Here is a 22643-nt window from a genome sequence, read left to right as displayed (position 1 = left end):
AAGGATATCTAATTAAAAATGTTTAAATTAATGAGGGTTTCTGATTATTAACATAATAATAATGATGATAATTATTAAAATAAAAAGGAATCACAGCCCAACATAGGATTTAGAGTTCCTCAAATAACACTGTTGCATTGTGAACATTCTTTTCACATGACATAAGAGCCAGTCCTGCACTTGACTTAACAGTGGGTGTCCATTAAAGGGTCAGCGTGGTCTTATAAATGTCACTGAAAGATTTAAAATGACTTCAGAAGATGGAGAATACAAAGTCAAAGTCGCTTCGGGACCGATTGCTCCCTTGAAGGCATTCATGTCTATAATTCAAATATATTACAGATATATAGACATGTTTCTATTCTTTACAGGACTTTAGACAAATCAGAGTGTTGTTAAATGTTCTTTATAAGTAAACTTTACTGAACATGAAATACAAAGTGGAGTTGAAGCAGCTGTATTCTTTCTGGCTAATCTCCGTAGGTTCAGTCCTTGTATTTTGTGTATTCACATGCAGTACAACTAATTCATACTATATTAAACCTGCATGATTCTTAATTGTAAGTAGTTAAAAAAAACAAAAAACTTTAAAGTTGTGTTATTTGGTCATTTGGTGGACTTCACCCAAGTTTCAAGCATTCAATTGTAATTCACATACTACCCCAAACTAATCACAAAATGTTCAGTGTAGAGACAATGGTTTAACAAGGTATTTAAACAACTGTGTTCTCCAAGTGAAAACCACAGAAGGCAGGGAGCAAATGAGCCACCCCCAGTTCAGAGATGCCCCAAAGGAAAGACACTCGACACCACTTTATTGCAAAAGCAGATTGGTTAACCTCCCGCATAGACTTTCAGGTCAAAGTCTAACAAATAAAGAGAAGCAGACCTGTCATTCAAGGATTGTTAGGTCAGACTCATGGTTCCTCTAGTTTCAAGACTTAAACAAACATTGTTCATCACAATTAAATCACATTCACTTTTAAATGCCCAAACTTTAAATAACTTGCTTTAACCACTTACAGCAATGAGGTCAGGAATTAACTTGGTCTTGAGTATTTCTTGTCATCATGTGGTCTATCATCTTTATTTGTGAATTTCTTGTGGTGCAGCTGCGCACGTTATGTATGTCTAATTCTGGGGATATGCACAGAATCATACCAGTTATGACTTGACATGTTACAGCAGCAACGGAGTACAAGAGGAAATGATGTTCAAACAGTCCGTCATGTCACATCAAAGAATGACTCATATGGAATTAAGCTTCAGTGTTATTGCTCTTGAAGCCAGTATTGAAAGTCTCACAGACTCTGGAAGTCATTTTCACCACAGTGGCTCCAACAGAGTACATAGTTCCACAGCTATTAATATCATGATTATTACTTCAGTCACTGCTATCCTTTGGCGAGAGCACACACTGTAAAATGGGTTCAGGTCAGGATACAGCTACTTGGATGTAAAAGGAACCATTGTTGCATGTGATTTGGATGCCTTCCACAGTACGTCCACAATTTCACCAGAAGCTGTTCAAACAATAAGAGCTCCAGAGTGGATTCGGGTCAAGTCAGAACCTTGGTGCATCATCACTGCAGGAATGCTAATGACACTGAAAGAAAAACCCTACCATAGTTACCAGGAGTACAGGATTCTGGGGTTTGAGGACAGTCCAGGCTGTCATTAATGTGGTAATGTTTTCCATATTTGGAAGACGTATATACGCTGTGAAACCACATCCTTGTCCCAAACATGAGTGTGGTACTCCAATGCCACGCTTGCTCATCACATTGTGTTTGTCTGCATTAGCAGGATATTTGTCCTTTTACTAATGTGGTCCTCGATATCAAGGGAATCAGTTGTCGCATAATTATTTTCCATCAGTTAATTATTTGAGGACATTGTGCAGACAGAAAGATATATGCTTCCTATATACTACTTCCTATATACTTCCCACTATACAAAACATTTTGAACTTTCTCAGCCTGAATATATCTTTCAATAATTGAGGATTGTGTTTCAGTCGTGACGTGTTGAATGGTCCGCACTTTGCACTTTCTTCCAGACTTCTGAGACGGGATAACATTTGTCCAGACATTTATGGTCCCCACAGGATAAATACTACTTTATCTCCAGACTGTTCCTCTTGGTATAGTCATCACTTATCAAATAAAATTAAACTTAAAATGTACAAGCCACTCCTTTAAAATTACTGCCTACAGGTTGCCGTAAGATTATAACTTTGCTGTTCCCTGAACTTCAGGTCCAAATTAAATTTTTTCCATGTACTTTGATTTATGACCAAACACAATAGTACAATAATAGCCTGTCTGCAAAACAACCGTCACCCTTGAGTGCCAATTTAGTGTGAGAATGCCAAAATAAGATGGCAGGAATGGTAACCATGGTTCCATTACAACAAAACTTCATCCTTGATGACATATCCTAGGTAACAAACATTTAACTGCTTATTTACGTGTCTACAGATGTCACCGTTTCAACCACAGTTTGACAGAGAGCACATTGCTAGCATCTTAGAATATGTTAGGTATTTATATGTATATACTAGCCTTTATTTACATGTCTTTACCGCCATGGCCTGATGCTGTGTAGCACAAAAATAGCACCTGATCAGGGCTACAAAATGATAATGGTAAATCCTCATAGCATTTCAACACTTTCTCCATAGAAACATACTGTCATCATAGCACCACGACAACACAACAAATCTTCCAACATTAGTTGATATACTGGTCTTTGACTGTGGTCTGTTGCTTAGCGGAGGTCTCAGTCACACGCTACCACCCCTCATGAGACTGCTGCATTGAATAGTCGTGAGCTAGCTATTGGTAAAATATATCAAAAACAAATGTAATCCGTGAGAAAATATGTTGCTTATGAAATGGAATTATGAGTCCAGTTGAGCATACATTTCTGGAGACTGGGATTTAGCTCATTTGCAGCTCTGCAAATGGGCTAAATCAAGGGAACACTGTTTAGGACCAGTGGTGAAAGACTTCCCAGACTCTCTGTAGTTCTTTGTGGTGTGCAACTCATAACTGAGGTAAAGAGCAAAGGTCAGGTCTCCAGTGAGCAGACCTGGTTCAACTGTAGAAAAATAAACAGTGGAAAGAGAAAGTGGGACGAATGTGTGTCGGTCCGTGTATCACATCAAGTTTAAAGAGACAAACTATTTGCCAAGTGGAAGTAATGTGGCCTTTCCTGAGCTCCCCAGAGTGTCTGCTTTGCTCTGGCAGAGTGTTTAGAACACCATACGGTTATGCAGAGACGTGAGGAAATGACAAGTTGTTGACGACATTTCCTCAACAGTTATGGATAGAAACTGTCAGCAAACCAGATGAAGATGTTTCAACATCTTGAAACCAGAGTACTGTCAAAATATTAATCACATTTTTCTTAATTGTGGTGTTCAAACCACATATCTGGTTCAGTTTGGCACAGATTCTCATAGACAACATTAGTAATGATCACAACTGAAATGCTTAAAGGGTCATTTGAGGTGACATTATATTCAGGAAACAAGGAACAACTAAATAGAGTTTGTAGCATTGGTGCAAATTCGCCAAAAACGCCTCAGTTTACGTGTTGAATCCAAAATGGCTGCCTTCCTGTAGGATTCACAGGACAGTTGTCATCAACTTTTGTGTACCAAGTTTCTTCCATGTACATCAAACCCGACAGGAGATGACCTACAAGCACTTTTTTGTGTCTGTTTTTAGCCCCTCCCACTTCCAATTGTCCACGCTTTTTCACCAAACCTTTTAAATACTCAAATTTTCACCTGGATTGAGGGGCATGGGAAAGGCCTCAAAAATTTGATTAATTTGGTGGAAAAATAAGGATAATAATAATAATCCTTTCAGTTTCAAGAAGGTTCTTGCACAGTCATGCTCAAACCCTAATGACCGTTGCAATGTCTCTACATAACCGTATGGTGCTCTAAATACTCTGCCAGAGCAAAGCAGACATAATGGGGAGCTCAGGAAAGGCCTGTGGACTTTAACATTTCTGTATCAAATAAGAATTGATCTCCTGCCAAATACAATACAGATTTTTTTCACAACCAGAGAGAGTCACTGTCAGCTCAGAGGAAACTAAATGTGTTTTTCTTTTTAGCATTTAGAACAAACATGAACAATTGTTAACCAGTCAAGGTTGTGGATCTGTGGCACAGTTGCATCAGTATTTGAACTAAAGTAGCTAACATTAGTACATAATAGGCAAAATAAGCTTCAGCTTCAGCCTACACCTTTTCCGTCTATTTCTTTTGTGCAGAACTGCTGTTTAATTTATAAGAATGTGTTTATTTATTTCATTTATTTGAGAATACCTGTGACTGAATTCAACTAAACCATTGGCCTTTATGTGTATCAGAATTCAGCATTTTTCTAATTGGCTAATCCAAGTGTGTGCCAAGGTCAACTCCATGACTCCAGTTTTTCCCTGTTGTGCTTATAGTTTTTTTCCCTGTTGTGCTTGTATCTCCTGTCTTATATATAATCCTCTCTGTATACGAGTGAATTTCCCACAGATTCCAATGAATGTCCCAGGCCATCAGATAAACACAAAAACCCAAACAATCAGCAAAAATGCCTCCCTGAAGAAGTGCTGACACTTGGCGAGCACATGTCCTGCTGTAGAGCTGCGGTCTATCACTTCAAAGATGGATTTCTTTTTTCATTCACTTGAAACATCAAAGAACGGATTCATGTGGGAAATATTGTCCTCATCCCCATCACTGCTTTGTGTGCAGAAAAAGCTTTTCCGATCACATACTAGTGCTCACATCAGTGTTTAAATATTAATAAATAGAATGTATTTGACATTGCTTTTTTAACATTATCCTGAACAGGAGCATCAATGATTTGGAGTTTTAGAGCTGACTTTAGATGAGACAAAACCTTTTCTTTTTTCAAAATTGTAAATAAGATCATTCCTACTCATTGTAGTAAGTAAACGCTATCAAAATGATAGCGTTTTCCAAATTTGCCTCAGACACTGAAGCATTCCTTAGTCCAGCTGAGATCTGTCAGATTTTACATTAAACACACACTCCCACAGACTCACACAAATATACAGACAGTCTTTCTTGAGTGTGTGCAATCTGTGCATGCAGCTGTGTGTTTACGTGCCCACTAAAGTTCGCTGTGTGAGTAAGTTCAGCAGACATTTGAGTCATCATAACCAAAATGTCTGTAGATTCACATTCATACTGGTCAACTTTATCCAAAATACACTGAGTCGGTAGCAACTGCACTCAACTGAAGAAGCCACTTGGATGAGAGTTGAAATGCCTTCAAGAAAAACTCCAGTTCAGAGTCATGTGTTTTGCATAACACAAATGTAATACAAGTGAAAGATTCAGCATGACTGATCACATTAAGTTAGGCTAGACAGCATATAGTCATGTTGCAATATTGAAACATAACTTTATAGACATTTTCAACCGATGTATGAAGAAGACCAGATGAACAAAAATGTTTTCTTCTCTCAATTAGAAGATTGTGCTTTACATTATTGATCTTCTACTAGGGGTGGGAAAAATAATCGATTATTCGATGCATCGCGATTCTCTCTAGAACGATTCCGAATCGATGTGGATAAGTTAATAATCGGAATTTAAAAAAATTTAATTACTTCGACTGCTGCAACATTCTGTTCGCTTTGCTCGCTGCAGAGCCAGGGTTTCCCCCAGTGTATTATAAGCCTAGCGGGTCGCCAGGCTTTACTTGCCCCCCCCTCCAGGCTTTGCGTTGCTTGTTTATTGATTATTTTATACACCACAGCTTTTTCTATACCGGGGAACAAGAGCACACGTTCCCCCAGGTAATCCGCGCAGCGCACGCTTGTCCAGGTGCCGATTGAAACCCAAGTCACACTATCAAGTGTGTCATTATTACGGTTACATCGTCCAAGATATTATATTTAGGGATGCACCGATTATTCGGTGGTCGAAACACAGCTACAACACGGTGGAACAGCTGTTAAACGCTGGAAAGTCTCTGCGCAAAAGCGAAACTTGGCTGCGTGCGGCACAGATTATGAACTCTGAGCAGTTAACTAAAGACATCAGATCATCTGATGCATCTGTTATTCCCGTAATTGCAGCGTTAAAGCGTCTTCTTTCACAAAGATTAAGACCACGGAGTGAAAACGATGAAAAGTGCTCTCTGCTCCTCAGAGTCTGTCATCACGTTTCACTCAGATCACCTGCACTTCATCGCGACTGTACTCCATCCTCGTCATAAAGATCATTATTTTTATGTGGGGATAAAACACGTAGAGAAATGATCCAGTCTGCTTTAGACATGTAATGAGCGCTTGGAGACGCAGAGGATCGACGAACGGTGCAGGAGAGGGAGAAGAGAACAGCGCAGGGGCAGTGCGCAGAAATAAAAGGGCCGTTTCTGCTCCAGATGAGGCAGATGAGGGGGCACCACTTTTATATTTATGTTGCTTTATCTTACTTTTAAATGAGTAGCAAAGTATTAATGTAAAAAATTGTTGCACCGAGATGCATCGATAATCGGTTTAGAATCTAATCGTTGACCTCTGAATCGTAATCGAATCGAATCGTGAGGTGCCAAGAGATTCCCACCTCTATCTTCTACCCTATGATGTTTTTACTGTTTCTAAAGACACTCATCTTCTACCACTTTATCCTCCTCATGAGGGTCACGGAGTGAACTGGTGCCAATCGCAATTGACTGGGTGAAAGCCACAGTACACCTACAGTCAATTCCGAGTGTCCAATTTGCAAGTTTTGGGAAACCGGAGAACCCAGAGGAAAAAAAAAACACACACAGGGAGAACATGCAAACTTCATGCAGAAAGGGCCTTATTCTGACAAGGTTGCAAATGTGGTTCTTCATGTTGCAAAGGCAAGTATGCTAACCACTACACCAAATGTGTATCCCTCTTGTAAAGACACTCTTATACAAAATGGAAACATTTTTTAAAAATGCCACAGTTCTACTCCTTACAGCTCCAGTTGGCAGAGTGCTGAACTATTCTTCTGCTGCAAACATTTTCACCTCATGCTCAGACATTGACCTCAGTGATGGCAACGCCGCTAGTGACCTGTATTCCACACATGTCAGTCTCATCAGACTTTTTTCAGTCATGGTAGACATGACTGGCTGGATTTTACAGTGTAACACGACCAGTGTGTCGCTGTTGTGTGGGTTCAGGTGAAAAAGCCAGACTTGGACATGAGACACCTGGCAGCCTCTACTAGTTTACCACTTTATCTTTCATGCTGTCATCTCCCATATGGTAAATTTTCAATGTGCATACTACAAAAAATGTCCTGAAAATACTAAAGGTGAACAAAGTGCAAGTCAGTTGACAGCTGATATCATTATCATCTTTAATCTAACCCTAAAACTAAGGTTTTAACCCTCTCCACACCAACTCTGGCATATTTTAACTGATCAATTTGAAAATGGGTAAAACTAATTTGTTCATGCCTGCACAGACTTGAGAAAAGGTTCAATCAGAAAACATCTGTGTGGTTCAGCAGAGGCTTGAAACTTTAAATAACCTTTCACACAAATATAAACAGTCTACAGTGTCATCATTTTCCTACAACGTATCACTTTTAAAAGCTCAAACTGGGCCAAAGACATAAAGGAAATACCTCATCTATATACACAGACATGCACACAATGGAGGACAATCAGGTTTTTTGCCTTTGAAGCTACAAACACATGTGTGCTTTTATTGGACAGCAGTGTATAGTTATTTCACTGCCAAATAGAGACTCATGTCTTGCTCGAGGGTGATGGAAGATGGGTAACTTGCCAACAAAACAATAAAAAATTATCTGCATGGGACACTAAGAACACAACGTTATTTCATGCATATATGGGTTCTGTTATGTTCAAACAGCACTTGGTGTAAACCAGATTGTTGCTGTTAGCTGTATGTAGTACATAGCAGTGCAGAGTGTTCGAGATTAAATCTATTCAACCAAATAACAGGTGTTGGGAGATGCAAGAGGTGGCATTTTCCCAAGTCAGAGTTTTATTCTAATGCTTTTATATTATGCCTAAAGAAAGATGATATTACATACAGCCAGTGACATTTACTTTAATGTATTTGACTTTTTTCTGGAGAACACTGCATTGTCCTGCTTTGAACGTTCAGCTCAACCTTTTGGCCAAACAACCCAAGTTTGTTTTCTGGAGGACTGTACAAGAATATCACAGCTGCAATGCAGTTGTGCTAATGAAAGTGGGCTGCATTCTTCTTCATGCAATGCATTTTTAAGAAAAAGGTTGAATGCACCCGAGCCTGTATGTGTGAATAGGAAAACATAAAAAAGAAAAGTTGATTATTAGAAGAACACACAGGCAAGAGTGGATAGCTGAGAAAGCGAGTTGTCTCTCAAAGGTAAGGTCAAAGGTCAGATTATTTTCTCTGCTAGTCTACACGCCAATGTGTCCAAATGTGGCCCCATGTCATATGTACTGTGCAGAGACTTTATTTTTTTAAACATCTGAGGAAACAGCCAATGTCATCGTTTTTGATAGAGCCAGAAAATATAGATTAGGAGATTACAGATTATAGAACCAAACAGAGGTAATGGTTTAAACACACACACGTCACACAGAAGCACAGCTTGATGATTGCATGGTCCTAGTACTGTGTCTGCAACCAGACATTGTCTGGGTGCCAGACTCTGTTTTTGGTCAAATAACAGTGTGTGTCAGGAGCCAGCTTCTGCTATGAGGTAATATGATGAATGGGAGGTATCCATGACTGCGCAGGGCTGCAATTCATTTTGCAAGCACACATTAATTGGTGAAAACTCTGTACACCATGGGTACAATAGATCACTTTTATTCCTGAGTTGAATGGAAACGTTCTATTGTTTTGCTGCCACGACAGACAGTTCCTCAGCTCTTCACCTTACTCACAAACTCACCGAGATCAATCGTGGTGTTTAAAGCCACAAAAATGTTAATCCAGCTGTTTTTCCAGTTGCTCAAAAACTAAGAAATATATTAGATGCCGTCTGTCACATATTGGCACAAGGGCTCATTGAAATTTTAATCAAATTAAAGTTTAGTAATCATTTGCCATCACATAAAAAAATGTCCAACTTATTTATGGTGGTGACGCCAACCTAATTAATAAAAATGGCTCGACTTTTAAAGAACATAACTATTGTTTTCCAAGCTACACTTCGTCAATACTTTCCCCAGTTTTTATTGAGAGTAGTTTGTTAAATATCATCATCAACAACAACAACAACAACAACAACAACAACAATAAAGCTGGGGGGGGGGGTCAAAAAACAAAATATCATATTCGTTATTACAGGAAATGGCTGTTCATGGATTAATCATTTGTTCATTTATAGATTTCCTGCAGTCATGTAATCTAATCAAATCTAAACTAAACAAATGTTGGCACAAACTGTGTAATTACACCCTCTGGTGCACTGTGAGGACAGATCGAGACGTGTGAGAACAATTGCTATTCAAACATTGCACAGTGATTTAACTATTTATTTAATCTCTTCATTCTGTACTAGTTTATATCAAAGTACACTGACACACTAGACTATGTAGATTTATTTTACCTGTAGTGTGAAAAGATGGAATAAACAGTCAAATGGATGAATGGAGAAACTTACTACTAAAAAAATCAATGAGTACTGATAAGGCAAAAAAAACATGATAACACAATATCCAGCTCCAATCATTGCATTGCAGTCGTAATAAATCTCTTACCACTTTTCTCCTCCTGCACCCACATGTTGCTGAACAGTGTATCCAAACTGGGCTTGCTTGGGGCCTTTGATGATCCTGTGTTTCTTCGTGTCAATATTGAAGCAGTCACTGGATCCTGGAAAGAAGAAAGAAAAGCAATCACTGGCACAACCAATTTTACCTGATTTCAGTACTTCTGTAGCATTGGTTCAATCCATAAAAAATATGCACGTTGGTATGTAATTTGTACTGAAACAAACACACACTTTACATTGACAGTGATTAGATATAAGTGTCAGTCTTAAATGCATCAAAGAGCTCTACATCATCCTTTCTCATTCTTTAAAATGGCATGGCACCAACTGTCTTGTGTCAATCTGCACAACAAAGACACCCCCCCCCCCAAAAAAAAGAAATGTATAGTGTAAGTGGAGTAGCTGCATCGTCTATCAGATTTGACCAACAGACATTAGCAAATGCTGAGAAGATTTGCTTGAGCAACATTAAGTGAATAGTTTTGCATGACTCATCACAACATTTACAAATATGTAAACCAAACACATATGTTCCTTACAGTTCAGTGAAGAAGGACCTAAAGGAAGTTATGTCTATATGAAGAAATCACAAAAACAACATTAGTCTTCTTCATTTGGCTTATCCCTTTAGGGCTTGACACAGCAGGCCACTTGGCCTCGGTCTTGGCCTTGTGTCTTTTTCTGTTCCACCAACTGTCCTCATGTTCTCCTTAAAAACATCCATGAACCTTCTCTATGGTCTTCTTTTTACTATATCTCCAAACCTTCCAACTACCATGTTGTAGACCTTCCCTTTCCCCGCTATCCTTTCGCCACACATCACCCCGGCACTTGTCTCGACCCCGCCTGCACCCTCTTCTTCACCTCATTCACTTTTACCTCCTTGCTTATTCTCTGTACCACACTATCATTGCTAACCTTCATTCCAACCCAGGCTCTCTTCCACCTGTCCCCTACTCCCACATTATCATCTGCAAACAACATAGTGCACAGAGACTCCTGTCTGACCTCACCTGTCAACCTGTCCATCACCATTGCAAACAAGCATGGGGCTCAGAGCTGATCCATGATGTAATCCCATCATCACCTTGAAACCATCCGTCACTCCAACTGCACACCTCAACACTGTCACACTGTCCTCATACATGTCCTGCACCACCCTCACAAACTTCTTTGCCACTCCCAACATCTTCAGTAGAATACAATACCACAGTTCCTCTCTCTTGGCACCCGATCACAAGCTTTCTCTAGATCCAAAAAGACCCATACCGAACCCCTACTGCTGCTCACTGACCTTCACCTCTTTCACTTCTTTCCTTAACCAAGCTTCAGTAACTCTTTCCCATGTCTTCATGGAGTGACTGATCAACTTACTACCACTGTAATTACTACAGCTCTGCACATCACACTTGTTCTTGAAAATCAATACCACTGGACTACTTCTCCATTCCTCGGACATTTTCTCTTACTAATCATCTGCTCCTCCTGGGGCATGATCTCCCCTCCATCTGTCCTGCTCTCTCTCATTTTCCTCATTCATCAGCTCTTCAACTCTGCTCACTTGTTAGCATATTACCATATCTGTTCTTAATCACTCTAACCTGCTCCACAGCCTTTCCAGCTCAGTCTCTATAGACAGCCAATTAATACAAGTCCTTCTCTCCTTTATTAGCATCCAGCCTCTCATACTCAAGAGAAGCATTTTCCTTTGCCACCTCTCACTTTTCCACATGACTAGACTACCAATAACCCTCCTGACTGCTTTCATCTCCCTTTTTTCCCCCCATCCCCTTCCATTGGAGACTTTCCTGTACTTTTTCCAAAGTTTCTCCATCTTCTTTTCTCTGTCCAGAGGATACACCAAACACCAATCCACAACCATCTGTCCTTCCACCTTCCTCTCCTTAATTCCATACCAACCAACAACTCCTCATCACCTCTGTTCCTTTCACCAACATGCCCATTGATGTCTGCTCTAATCACCACTCTCTCTCCCATGGGAACGCTCCCTACCACTTCATCCAATTTACTCCAGAACTTCTACTTCTCTTCTGACCGACAACCAACATGACAATATTCAACACCACACCTTCAATTTGTAGCTTCAAACTCACGATTCTGTTTGACACTCGTCAGCTCAAGAACACTCATTTTGCTTTCTATCTAAACCATGGTAGAAAGGTTTGATTTCACCTCCGACACTCGTAGCCTTGCTTCCTTGAAGCCTTGCGGCCTTGATGTCACTATGTTTCCCATTATTTGGCTTTAAAATTTCCACAAAACAGGAGGACTGTGTGAGGATACAGAGGTGATGGGATTTTCCTTTGGGCTGAGGAGAAGAGGAAAAATTTAATCGTCTACCATGCTCTTCTCAATTTCAACCCTCTCCGTTCATCCATCTTCTACTTAATCTCCTGCTGATTTCCGTTTCCACCAATTTCCAGACCAATTGTGAGTGTGGTATGTCTGTTGATGGGCTCCACTTCACTGATACTGTGGCTACTGAATGGTCAGTGATCAAGTCAATCTCTGGATTTGAGTTTAACGATCATTTAAATCCCAATACATACTTTAGATTAGAATCACATTTCAGATAATAAAAGCACAAAGAAAAAGAAAGTATGAATGAAAGTGAAGTATACTTAATATTGAATAAGGCACAGTAGTTTGTCTTGTAGGCGTTTAAGACTATACTTTATACAAATTAATACACTGTGTATTGGACAGTATTGTTAGGTACATTACAGCTGAAGGGCAGATGTTAGGTTAACAGGTGTATATTTAGTTGTATTCAGGTCAGTATATTTCAGTTTTTGGTGAGTGAATTGTGATTTACATTATCAACAGGTCAACAGAAACGTTCTCTATCACAATAAGTTTCACATGCTATGTCAACACACACACGCACTGTAACTACAGCTCTGACTGTTTGGTTGAAGTTGTTGAAAGGAAAAGGTAACATTCTAGTATGCGTTAGAAAAATTATGATTCAGCAGAGATGTAAAACTGGCTGCTCTCCTGTAATAGTGACTATTTAGGAGGTTCATAATCGGTCAACACAAACGGCAAAGTAAATATCTGCTCCTGCTGTTTCCTGGGCTAAAACTACTTTATGTGAATTAAGTGAGAGTCACAGACTGAGTAACATATTCAGCCTTATTGTTAAGTGTTTGTCACACCTTTGTTGGCACAACTATAGATCATTTGTTCCGTTTCATGAAAATCACCATCAAAATAAATAGACTTCTCTGCCACACAGACTTTTCATGTAATTATTGACACATGCTCCACATTGCTCATGTGGTCTTTCATCCTGCCACCAAACATCTTTAAATGATTCTATTTATCGAGTAACATTCTGGTCACAAGGGGTGACTAAAATTCACAATTCAGAACAGATGGTGTATGTACTGTAAATAACATATAAATCAATAGGTAACTTTTGACAGTTGTGTGCAGTATAAATAATTTTACAAATGGAGGGTAATGACATGCGTTATTCTGGTTTCATTCTCTCAATCAAATGGAGCATGTAAATGTTCTGCAACAGCAGACTTTTAATGCTAGAATGACTTGTGAACACTGAAAATGTTTTTTTTTCCTAGATGTGATCACAAAAACACCAAAAAACCAGTGTAAAACCATGAGAATGGAGGTGATTCATTTTCCACGTCAAACTACTAATATGGCAGAGCAATTTATATTCCTTTTAATATCAGCAGCTACTAACGCAAAGTCAGATTCTTGCTGAGTTTCCTGTGTACTTACTTACTTGCCCAGACAAATAAACCTCAAGTCAGCGGCTGCCGGTGCGACCCACATTAGTCCGTGGCTGCCTTTGGCTCAACCCCAAGCTGCAGGAGCTCCACCACAAGCACACTGACATAGAGCAGCCATGTGGGATTACTGTGCAAACTGCTGGTTGGGACCATCAGGATGGGGGTTCTTTTGTAAGATGGTATTGTTTGACATCGATTATAATATTTAAAACACACTGAGATTTATCTTCTTTATTAGGCTTTAATCTATGTTTATGATAGATTCCGGTAAACGCATGTGCAGACACTCCATTATGACAGCTTCTGGCTGACGTTAAATACCCAGTGGTTGCGTTTTTTAACAACTATGAGAACAGAGACCCCGCAAGATATACATTTCAGATGCAACACAATGTACTGCCACTGATCCATTCTGAGTTTACCATGTGGTTTTTGTGTGGAAAGATACTTCACAGTGGATAATGCAAGTTCAAATATTCTGGCACCTTTTATTACTATTACCCCACGCCAGAGTCAATACTCAAAGAGCTACAGGGTATCTAAAACCAGATGTTCCTAATATGTAACTGCCGAATGGGCACTGGTTATCAATCATCAACAGCCTTTCCAGGAAGTCACACCAAGTTTCTATGGCACTATGGCAGGATGTTTATCACCAATGTGAATTATTTTGAGATGGATCATTTTAAATGATCCATCTCAAAATAATTCACATTTGTATAAAGTTAGTTTTAAACATAAAAAAAGTTGCTGTAAACATTGTAAAAGTCGTACATATATTTGACTGTATAAAGGAGTTTATTAAAGCCTTATAATCAAAATAAACAATGATGATAATAATAATATCAAAGCAAACCGAGCATCCGTATCGGAATAGTATCGGTATCGGCAGATATCCAAATTCAAAAGTCAGATCGGATGGGAAGTGAAAAAAAGTGGATCATTTATAGATCAATTGACACTGAAAAACAAACCAGATACTTCATTTCTAACAATCAATTACTAAAATAACTAACCTTACCACAAGTATCAAGATATCTAACAAAGCAAACAACAGAGATACAAGCAATATTCAAGTTATTACCCTAAACTTGGTCTTCTGACTCATTGTGTTGTTTTTCGGTGCCAAACAAATGCTACCAACTAACCTGTGCACTGAGCAGTTAAACAAAACAGAGCGTCAGTAGCAGAGTGATCATTAGACTTAATGGACATTTGCCCAGAGGCACTACATTTTAAATTGAATACAAATGTCGCTGCATGTTAGCAACTGCACAAGATAAAAATAATGACTGGAAAATGTGTCGTTCAGCATGTTCTGAACTTTGTCTGGCTCTCAGTGACCAAACACTGTAAAAGCAAGATATATTTAAGAGCCCATGACACATGGTTCTGAGAGTGGTATACCGTTACATATGATGATGATGACTCATCTTGTAATGGAGGACTACATTGAATCACAAGATGTGTCTTCAAGTAAGTACTGTGCCACCCCAACACAATGTACCATTCATCCATGCATCAAGTCCATTTCAGGGCTGATTCTATTCTCCATCGGTTCAAACATATACAGCCTCAAATTCCCCCTTCATCATCTTCATCCTTCAAGATGTCACTTCCAGCAGCCTCCTCTTTGGTTAACACTGCAGTGGTGAGAAGTCCCCCACAACAATGATGAGGGCTCTTTGTTTACCCATGTTGTCATGCTGTGGTGTAGCTGCAGTGCTGCCACTGGCTACTCTAAACTCAATTATGGTAGCAACAAGTCCTTTCTCACTCACACTCATTTTAAATGAGGATAGGTAAATATTCAAAACCTGAAAGCCATGGGTACAGTTGGCAATAATAAGGCAAGGCAGCTAGCTATACTAGTTATACTGTGGCTCATATATGATTTGCACCATGGTGTTATTACATCAGTGATAGCGAACATACAATTTCAGGAGCAACATCTTTTGGAGCCTGAATTGTTACAGCAGCATCCACAGCATCTGCAGGCTTATTGCTTTTTTGAAGAGTACTCCAAACACGCCGCTGGAAATATGTCCTTCTGTTCTGAGCAACAAAGAATCCAGTGATTGGAGCCTCTTCAGAGTGTCAATAAACACCATATTCAATGCACATAGGGTTGACTAAGCTCGCTAGCGAACTACACAAATGGCCAAGCTTTAGTAGGTGCAGTGGCTCAAAGCAACTGATAATGATGAAAGAGCAGGACAGGCTGGTTACATAAATGGGTAATTCCTCATACAGCAGACCAGACCATTTAAGTTTATCCTTTGTGATCTATTTGGTCAACAAAGACATCTATGAAATCCACATTTGTGGATGATGGAACACAGACTGCCTGATGTAACCGTGTCAATGCACTTTAAAAAGGTCAAAGGTCACCTTTATTTATATAGCACATTTAAAACCAACCAATGTTGTACCAAAGTGCTTTACAGAACAGAGATAAGATAAGTAAAAATATAACAAAAATATTAGTCAATGCAATACAATAGACAAACTAATTGTCACAACCTATGACCTAAACAAGCCTCAAAAGCCAAAGGAAACAAAATGAGTCTTCAACTGTGTCTTTTTCAAACATGAAATGACCTACAGTAATGTGTAGAGCTAAGCTGTTCTATAGCATCAGGGGCAGCAACTGCAAAAAGCTCAGACACCTTTGTACTTAAGCCAGGACATTGGGACATAATAGTACCTCCTCTGAAGACCTCAGTTCTCCATATGGGGTACGAACAATGAAAAGTGAATAGAGTTACTTTTAATGTTAACTCTTTGAAAAAAAATAGACTTGCCCATGACATTTATTGTCAGAAGATCTCAGAAGAAAGATACCAATAATACACATTTTCTTCTATGTTTTGGCGTTGGCAATTATCACAGACAGATATAGGTCTGCTCCAAACGTACATTGTAGTGTGAACTCTTATTGGCAACTTATAACATGCTCAATCTGAATAAGTGAAGTCAATGTTCACAAAAGCACTTGTTATACGAGGACAAATCAGGTGAATGTAGAAAAAGGGACATTGCTTTATCGAGGAAAAAAATGTGGGTCTTAGTCAAGTGACTCCAGGTGTTTCTGTCCCATATAACAGGCTACATGAAATGCTTCTGTTCACAGTTATCTGGATGGTATCATTGATCCAAATGTTCTAGGATTTCACTCAAACAACACAAACAGCAGTCAAAAATGCAACCTCCCTCTTAAGTGCCTGCCAAAACATCTCCCACCACAGCCAGAATCAAGTCTTCTCCCCACAGACTCCAGCTACAAGGTCAGTGTCTCCCTCACTGTGGCATCTGTCCAAACCTTAGTTGCAACAAATTCCAAAACCAACTAAATATTTAGAATAGAGATTTCCTCTCACCCGCGCTATAGTTTTGTTCCATTTAGTAAACAAAATTGAAAATTAATGAACTACTTCATTTCTGGAGCCTTCTTCTTCTTAGGGGGAAGCAATGGTACAATATCATGATCCTAATAAAGCGTTGGTGACACCACGCACATGCACATTTTACAGAAATGTTGGTAAGGATATAATGAGGACAGGTCTTTAAATAATATGGCTACACTCAACAGTTTCACAGCTCAATCCTCCCCTTCATCCTTCATTGATGTGTTACTGTTACAGTGATTTCACTGGTAATTGAACACAGTTCTGGCTCAGCATCAATAACTCCACAGTCACTGGAAACTTGTGGGAGAAAAGAGTTAAAAAGAGTTAACTTTCATTTAAGAGAACGAGTCTGCTCCCAGCGCGAGACAGAGCACCACAGTCGAGCTGAGGGATGACAACACATCCTTCAAGTACAACCACAGAACTTTGTCTCCCTGCAGCTTGTCATAACAATGTGTCAAGATGTCAGGTTGAAAGATGTCACTCACACACATCAATTAACTTCAGTTATTGATGCATCTTCAAGTAAACATGTACTTAAATGAATTCTTTAAAAGTCATTCTGAGTCACTTTTTAAAAAGGTTTTGCCATCTTGCTATTTCTGCAAAACCAAAGCAAGAGTCAAAGTTTCCTGTCTGTATCTGGGCAAACTAACAATTAGGGGTGCAATTACCGTACTGCTGAGATATTCAAAAAAAAGAAAGAAAGACAACGATTCATAGATCAGCACAACGTTAAAGTGTAAAGATTTACACACATACATACATACATAGTAACAAGCATGCATTAACACCTTTCACTCACCCAACTGCTGGCTACAGATCCAGAACAGGAGGATGCAGAAGTACTCCATATGTTTGCCGGTGCAAATATGCATGCGTGTGTGTGAGAAAGTGTGTGAGTGTGAAATGCTGGGAGTGTGTATGTGGTGGGCTGAAGCGGAGAGACCCAGTGGCGGGCGCAGTTAAAGATCCCACTCTGATTGACTGTAGGACTAAGTTTAAGTGCTGCCTATATCCTGGAGAAGTAGGAGGGGACTGTAGAAGAAGAAGAAGGAGGTCCACTCTTACACAGCAGCCCAGAATACTCATGTCTCTCTCACACTCAGTCAGCTCAATTTGACTGGTTCACTACTCTCAAATGGCTCATGTTTGTTCAAGTGGAAGAAATCGAGTTAACACAAATTTTCATTCATGTGCAAACTTTGGTTGGACCTCAAACCTTTGATATTTCATTAATTACAGCCCAGGTGACAGGATAGAATCTCTTCATTGAGAAGTGAATACTGAAATAAACAAAAAAGACATATTATACCCTATTTCTCAAAGTTAACCTAGTCCCCTGGTGTCCTAATGAACATAGCTGTGACATGCTTTGTCAAAATACCTTAAGGATGAAGCACCACAGCAGTTCAATCACCCTGCCAAAACAGCCCTTTTCAGAACGCTCGGTTTTAAGTGCCTGTCTCTTTAAATGCAAATTAGACAGAGGAAACTACGTCAGCGTCACTGAGGCTCCGGCAGCTAACAGCAGTTAGCATTTGGAAAAGCCATCATTTGTCGACTCTAGTCGGCACATTGCCATCATATATAAAATGTATCCACTGGACACGTACATTCTCTGTGGCTGGGTTTGTTTAGGACTCTGTGCTGCACTGTGCATACAAGAATAGAACACTTTGCAGACTTCCACTATTCCGGATACTATTGCCCTCGCCTGCACTCTCGTTTTTTTAGGGACAAAGCGGAGCTCCGCGAGACAACAGTTCCAGGAATGTCTCATTGTGACGTAGCAATGAGTGCAGAAGTCAACATCGCGTGTTTTATCTCCTGTACTTAGACTGAGGCGGACCTCAAAAACATGAGCGAGTCATCTTTTTTCTCACATTGCCTACTCATAGGGCCTCCAGAGTCTCAAATATAAATATTAAAGTTATTAAATTGATTTTGCATATGTCTCCAAAACATAAAATTACTACAATCACCATGTTTCCAGAAAGATACTGTATCTGAAAGTGTTTCACGATAAATGTACACATCGAGAAAGAATCACAGTAGCACTAACAATAATTTTCTAATAACAGACCTAAAACATTTTCTCTCAGACTATAGCTATGTACCACAAATGCTATCATCATGGCACAGCCACAAACTAACCAGAGTATTAACAGTGGAAGGCAAATGTGGGATTTGTATGTTACCTCATACCAATGGAGTTGAACCATCCAGTCCCAACTATATGATGTATAATGATCGCACTCACGTAATAAGACAGAGTTTGTGTACTTTCCTAAAATCCATTTGTGGTCACCTGGTACATCTCCAGTGTACCACTTAACCACAGTACCGCACTGAAACAAAGTCTTCACTTTACTTCGGTGAGGTTTGATGAATGATTTTTATACTGGCAGTAAACGTGGACTACGTTGAAATACATCAACACCTGTGTGTACAGAATAGGAAAATGCAGAGAAGCGACAAGCCATAACTAATATTTTTTTTTATAGAGATAGAGATATCATTAAAAAAATAATAAACTTGGCCAATGTTCATTTTGCAGTATTTACTGATCACAAATAAACACCAATTATAAAAACAAAACAATCCAGATTGTTCTGAAATGAAATGTAATTTGGTCTCAATTTTGGAGGAGTTGCTCATTTAATACGGTGTGCTGATTTACTGGTGATTGCTACTGTGTGGGTAGCTGGGTGAAGTGGCTGACATTCACAAATTAGCTACAAAAGGCATTAAAGTATAATAACTGCAACAGAAAACTGCAGATTCACTGAAAAATATACCATCTAGGTCAAGAGGTGAGACTCATAGACAGAAAGGAAGGGATGAGCTGTAAGGTGGAGGAATGTAGTCTTAAAAAAATAGGTATCCTGTTTATCCATCCTCACGTAGCACACATACAGAGGGTTTAACAGCTCATGTGAGACTGAAGAGCCTGTGGAACTAATCACAGAGGTCATCCACAACGAGTTGGTCACATATTCAGATCTGATCTACATCCTGTGAGCAGCTGTCTATCTGAAAAATCAGTCAAACTGTCAAGCATACATCCTTGGCTCAAGTGGACACTTCCTCTTATTTGCAGCCATTCAGTCTCTTATTTTCTTTGCAGAATAATCACAGAGCTCACAAAGCCAGCCAGTGTTTGTGCTCAATTAACTACATGTACCCAGCACTGTAATAAAAACCAAGACTCAAGACTTGCCTTTATTCAGGCTGCTTAAAAATGTGGATTTCTCCTCATCACTTCTCATCAGTAAACTGCTCACCCTCACCGTTTCAGGAAATTCCACCCAAAGCCTTCTGCCAGCGTCTGAAAATATCCACATATAGCACTGCTGATGCAAATATCAGTGGGTAAGTTCTTGAAACGAGTTACTGTATTTAGTGAAGGATGGCATGGAATTCCATGGTGGATACACTACAAATGTTTGCAACAAACTCTTTTGCTCATCCCACTTTCTTCCAAATGCTGCAGGGAATTTTGGTGACCTTTGCATGCCAGAAAGGATGTAAACACTCTGTCACAACTGTCGCCACTCTCCAAATCTCTCTGCCATTTCATTCTTCATTGATTTATGCATTGAGTTTGTGGTCGCATTTGGGCTGCTGTTGGCTCATGGTGGCACAAGGCGGCAGCCTCCATAAAGCAAGGTCCTGTATAAAAGGCTTATTACCAAGACTCCACAAACCGTATGATTTAAATTTTTTGAAGTATTACTTTTAACGACAAAAAACATTAACATAACACCGGCATTACGTTGTGCATCCTGCTGACATGATATCACTCGAAAGCAAAAAGCGGATCTAATATGGTCCACAAGGTTACATCATGAGCAAACAGTGATTTCCTCGAGCACGATAATAGAACTAAAAAAATATTTAATTAAAAACCAACATTTCTTGCCCATCAAACTCCATCTGAATGAAACCCTCTCAAATTGCAGGGGAAATCAAGACATAAGGGTTTGGCATTCCTCATAGCATGCAAGTTCTCCATAAACATGAAGTTTCTGAAGAATAATTGTTTCATCCAGTATTGTGGGCACATACTCACAGCCTAAGAATCTCCCGCTGTCAGCTTGTAAGATGATAGATCAGAGAGGAACCTACCATTAAGATTAAGGTCTGGTGCTCTGAATGAAGGCAGTGTGCCAGAGCAGTTAAAGAGTTAGTCTCATCTTGTTGATGTGTTGATACCAGTGCTTTGCTGCTAACGAAAATGCGCGTGTAGATATTTTGCTCACTGTTGAAAACGGGGCAAAGTCCCAGAGGGAGATTAAACGGTGTGTGAAGAATTAGGTTTTGAAATTCTAATCTTTTCCCCTCCACCAGACCATATAAGCCAACAGAGGCCCACTGTGAAGTACAGCCTGAAATCAATACTGAACAGGAGCTGCACATACATCACCTTTTCAGGGCCTTCATCATTAAACACCCAACCACAACTGCAAGCAATTACCTCAATCACCCCAAGATTATCTGTTTGTGTGCGATATAAGGCCGTCGTCTCTTAGGCTACAACAGCAGCATTGGCTACAGGACAAGTCTTCAGGGATCAAATGTAGAGAAGCAAATAGCAAACCCCCCATCAGAGTCCAGACTGGGGTGCATGCCTCATGTTCAGACCTACCATCAACCACCATCATCATAATGTTGTCAAGTCGGAGACCGCCGAGCCTGCCTAGTCTCTGGGGCTTTTATTCAACTGCTTCTTCGTTTACGCATTAATTCAACAGCCAAAGTATGATTCATACTGTATGATGCAGGTTTTTAAATTACATTTAAATCTGACTATTTTCTGACACTTCTCTCCATTAGATTGCATGGGGTTCGAGGACATACAATTCTTCTAGGTAATGTGAATGAGGTAAAAAAAAAAACAACAACAAAAAACTACCAGCATCACATTACAAGCTTTTCATTTGTATCATAAAGATGATTTGACAGCCTATCAGTGGATTTGACCAAATCAAAACTTTTATAGCAAACATAGTGGTACGTAAAACATGCAGTTTCACTCCGTTTAATCCAAAGATGGATAAATATAATCACACTTTCTCTTAGACACAAATTCAAACATGGATGTCAATGAACATCCCATTAGAGACAATTACAGTACTCTTCCCTAACCCCAGACCTGCCCATAATCGCTTTTATGTGGAACATCTAAAGAAGACAGGCACAGAGGGCCTTCATTTCTGTTGTGAATCAAGAAAAACAACATTTCTCAGTATTCTGCTCCTCATAATTTTCTCTCTCAGAGGTTTAAAGTACATGAGATCTAAAGCAATACAGTATTTGCAAGGGAGTGCTTCTCTTAAAACAGTGAACCAAGTGGGAAGATACAGAGCCTCACATCTGGTTGTGAGTGTTTAATATGGAGTCTTCATGTCCATTGTATTGCATCGTCTCCAGTTCGCTGTTAATGTCTGATATAGTTCAATTCTTGGAAATGGCTTTTCAAACACTGAACTGTACGCTGACGCTTTTTTGCCCATGGAGATGTAACTTTCCACAGATCACAGCCAAGTAAGTCAGGGGCAGGATGAAACGGAATGATTTTTATAGCTAAAGAACACATTTAAAGCCCACCAAAGACTTTTTGTTACTATTCCAGCAGCTCATTTTTGGCTGAGTAGCATTTGCTGTGAGGACAGCAGGGAG

At 39.5% G+C, this 22643-nt stretch overlaps 1 protein-coding gene across 1 annotated transcript in view; it reads right to left on the bottom strand.

Moving 5' to 3' along the window:
- Window positions 1–17836, bottom strand: part of itga11a (integrin, alpha 11a) — a gene marked incomplete at its 5' end in the record, with an annotated part of 43819 nt that extends 25983 nt beyond the window's left edge. The window contains 2 exons of the mRNA XM_083901085.1: window positions 9756–9870; window positions 17764–17836. Coding sequence (XP_083757211.1) covers window positions 9756–9870; window positions 17764–17836 — 188 coding nt within the window. The remainder of the gene's footprint in view (window positions 1–9755; window positions 9871–17763) is intronic.
- Window positions 17837–22643: the final 4807 nt, after the last annotated feature.

Source organism: Microchirus variegatus, assembly GCF_963457635.1.
Source record: "Microchirus variegatus genome assembly, chromosome: 14".
In the NCBI taxonomy this organism is placed as follows: domain Eukaryota; kingdom Metazoa; phylum Chordata; class Actinopteri; order Pleuronectiformes; family Soleidae; genus Microchirus; species Microchirus variegatus.
This window is presented reverse-complemented; position numbering and strand designations above follow the sequence as displayed.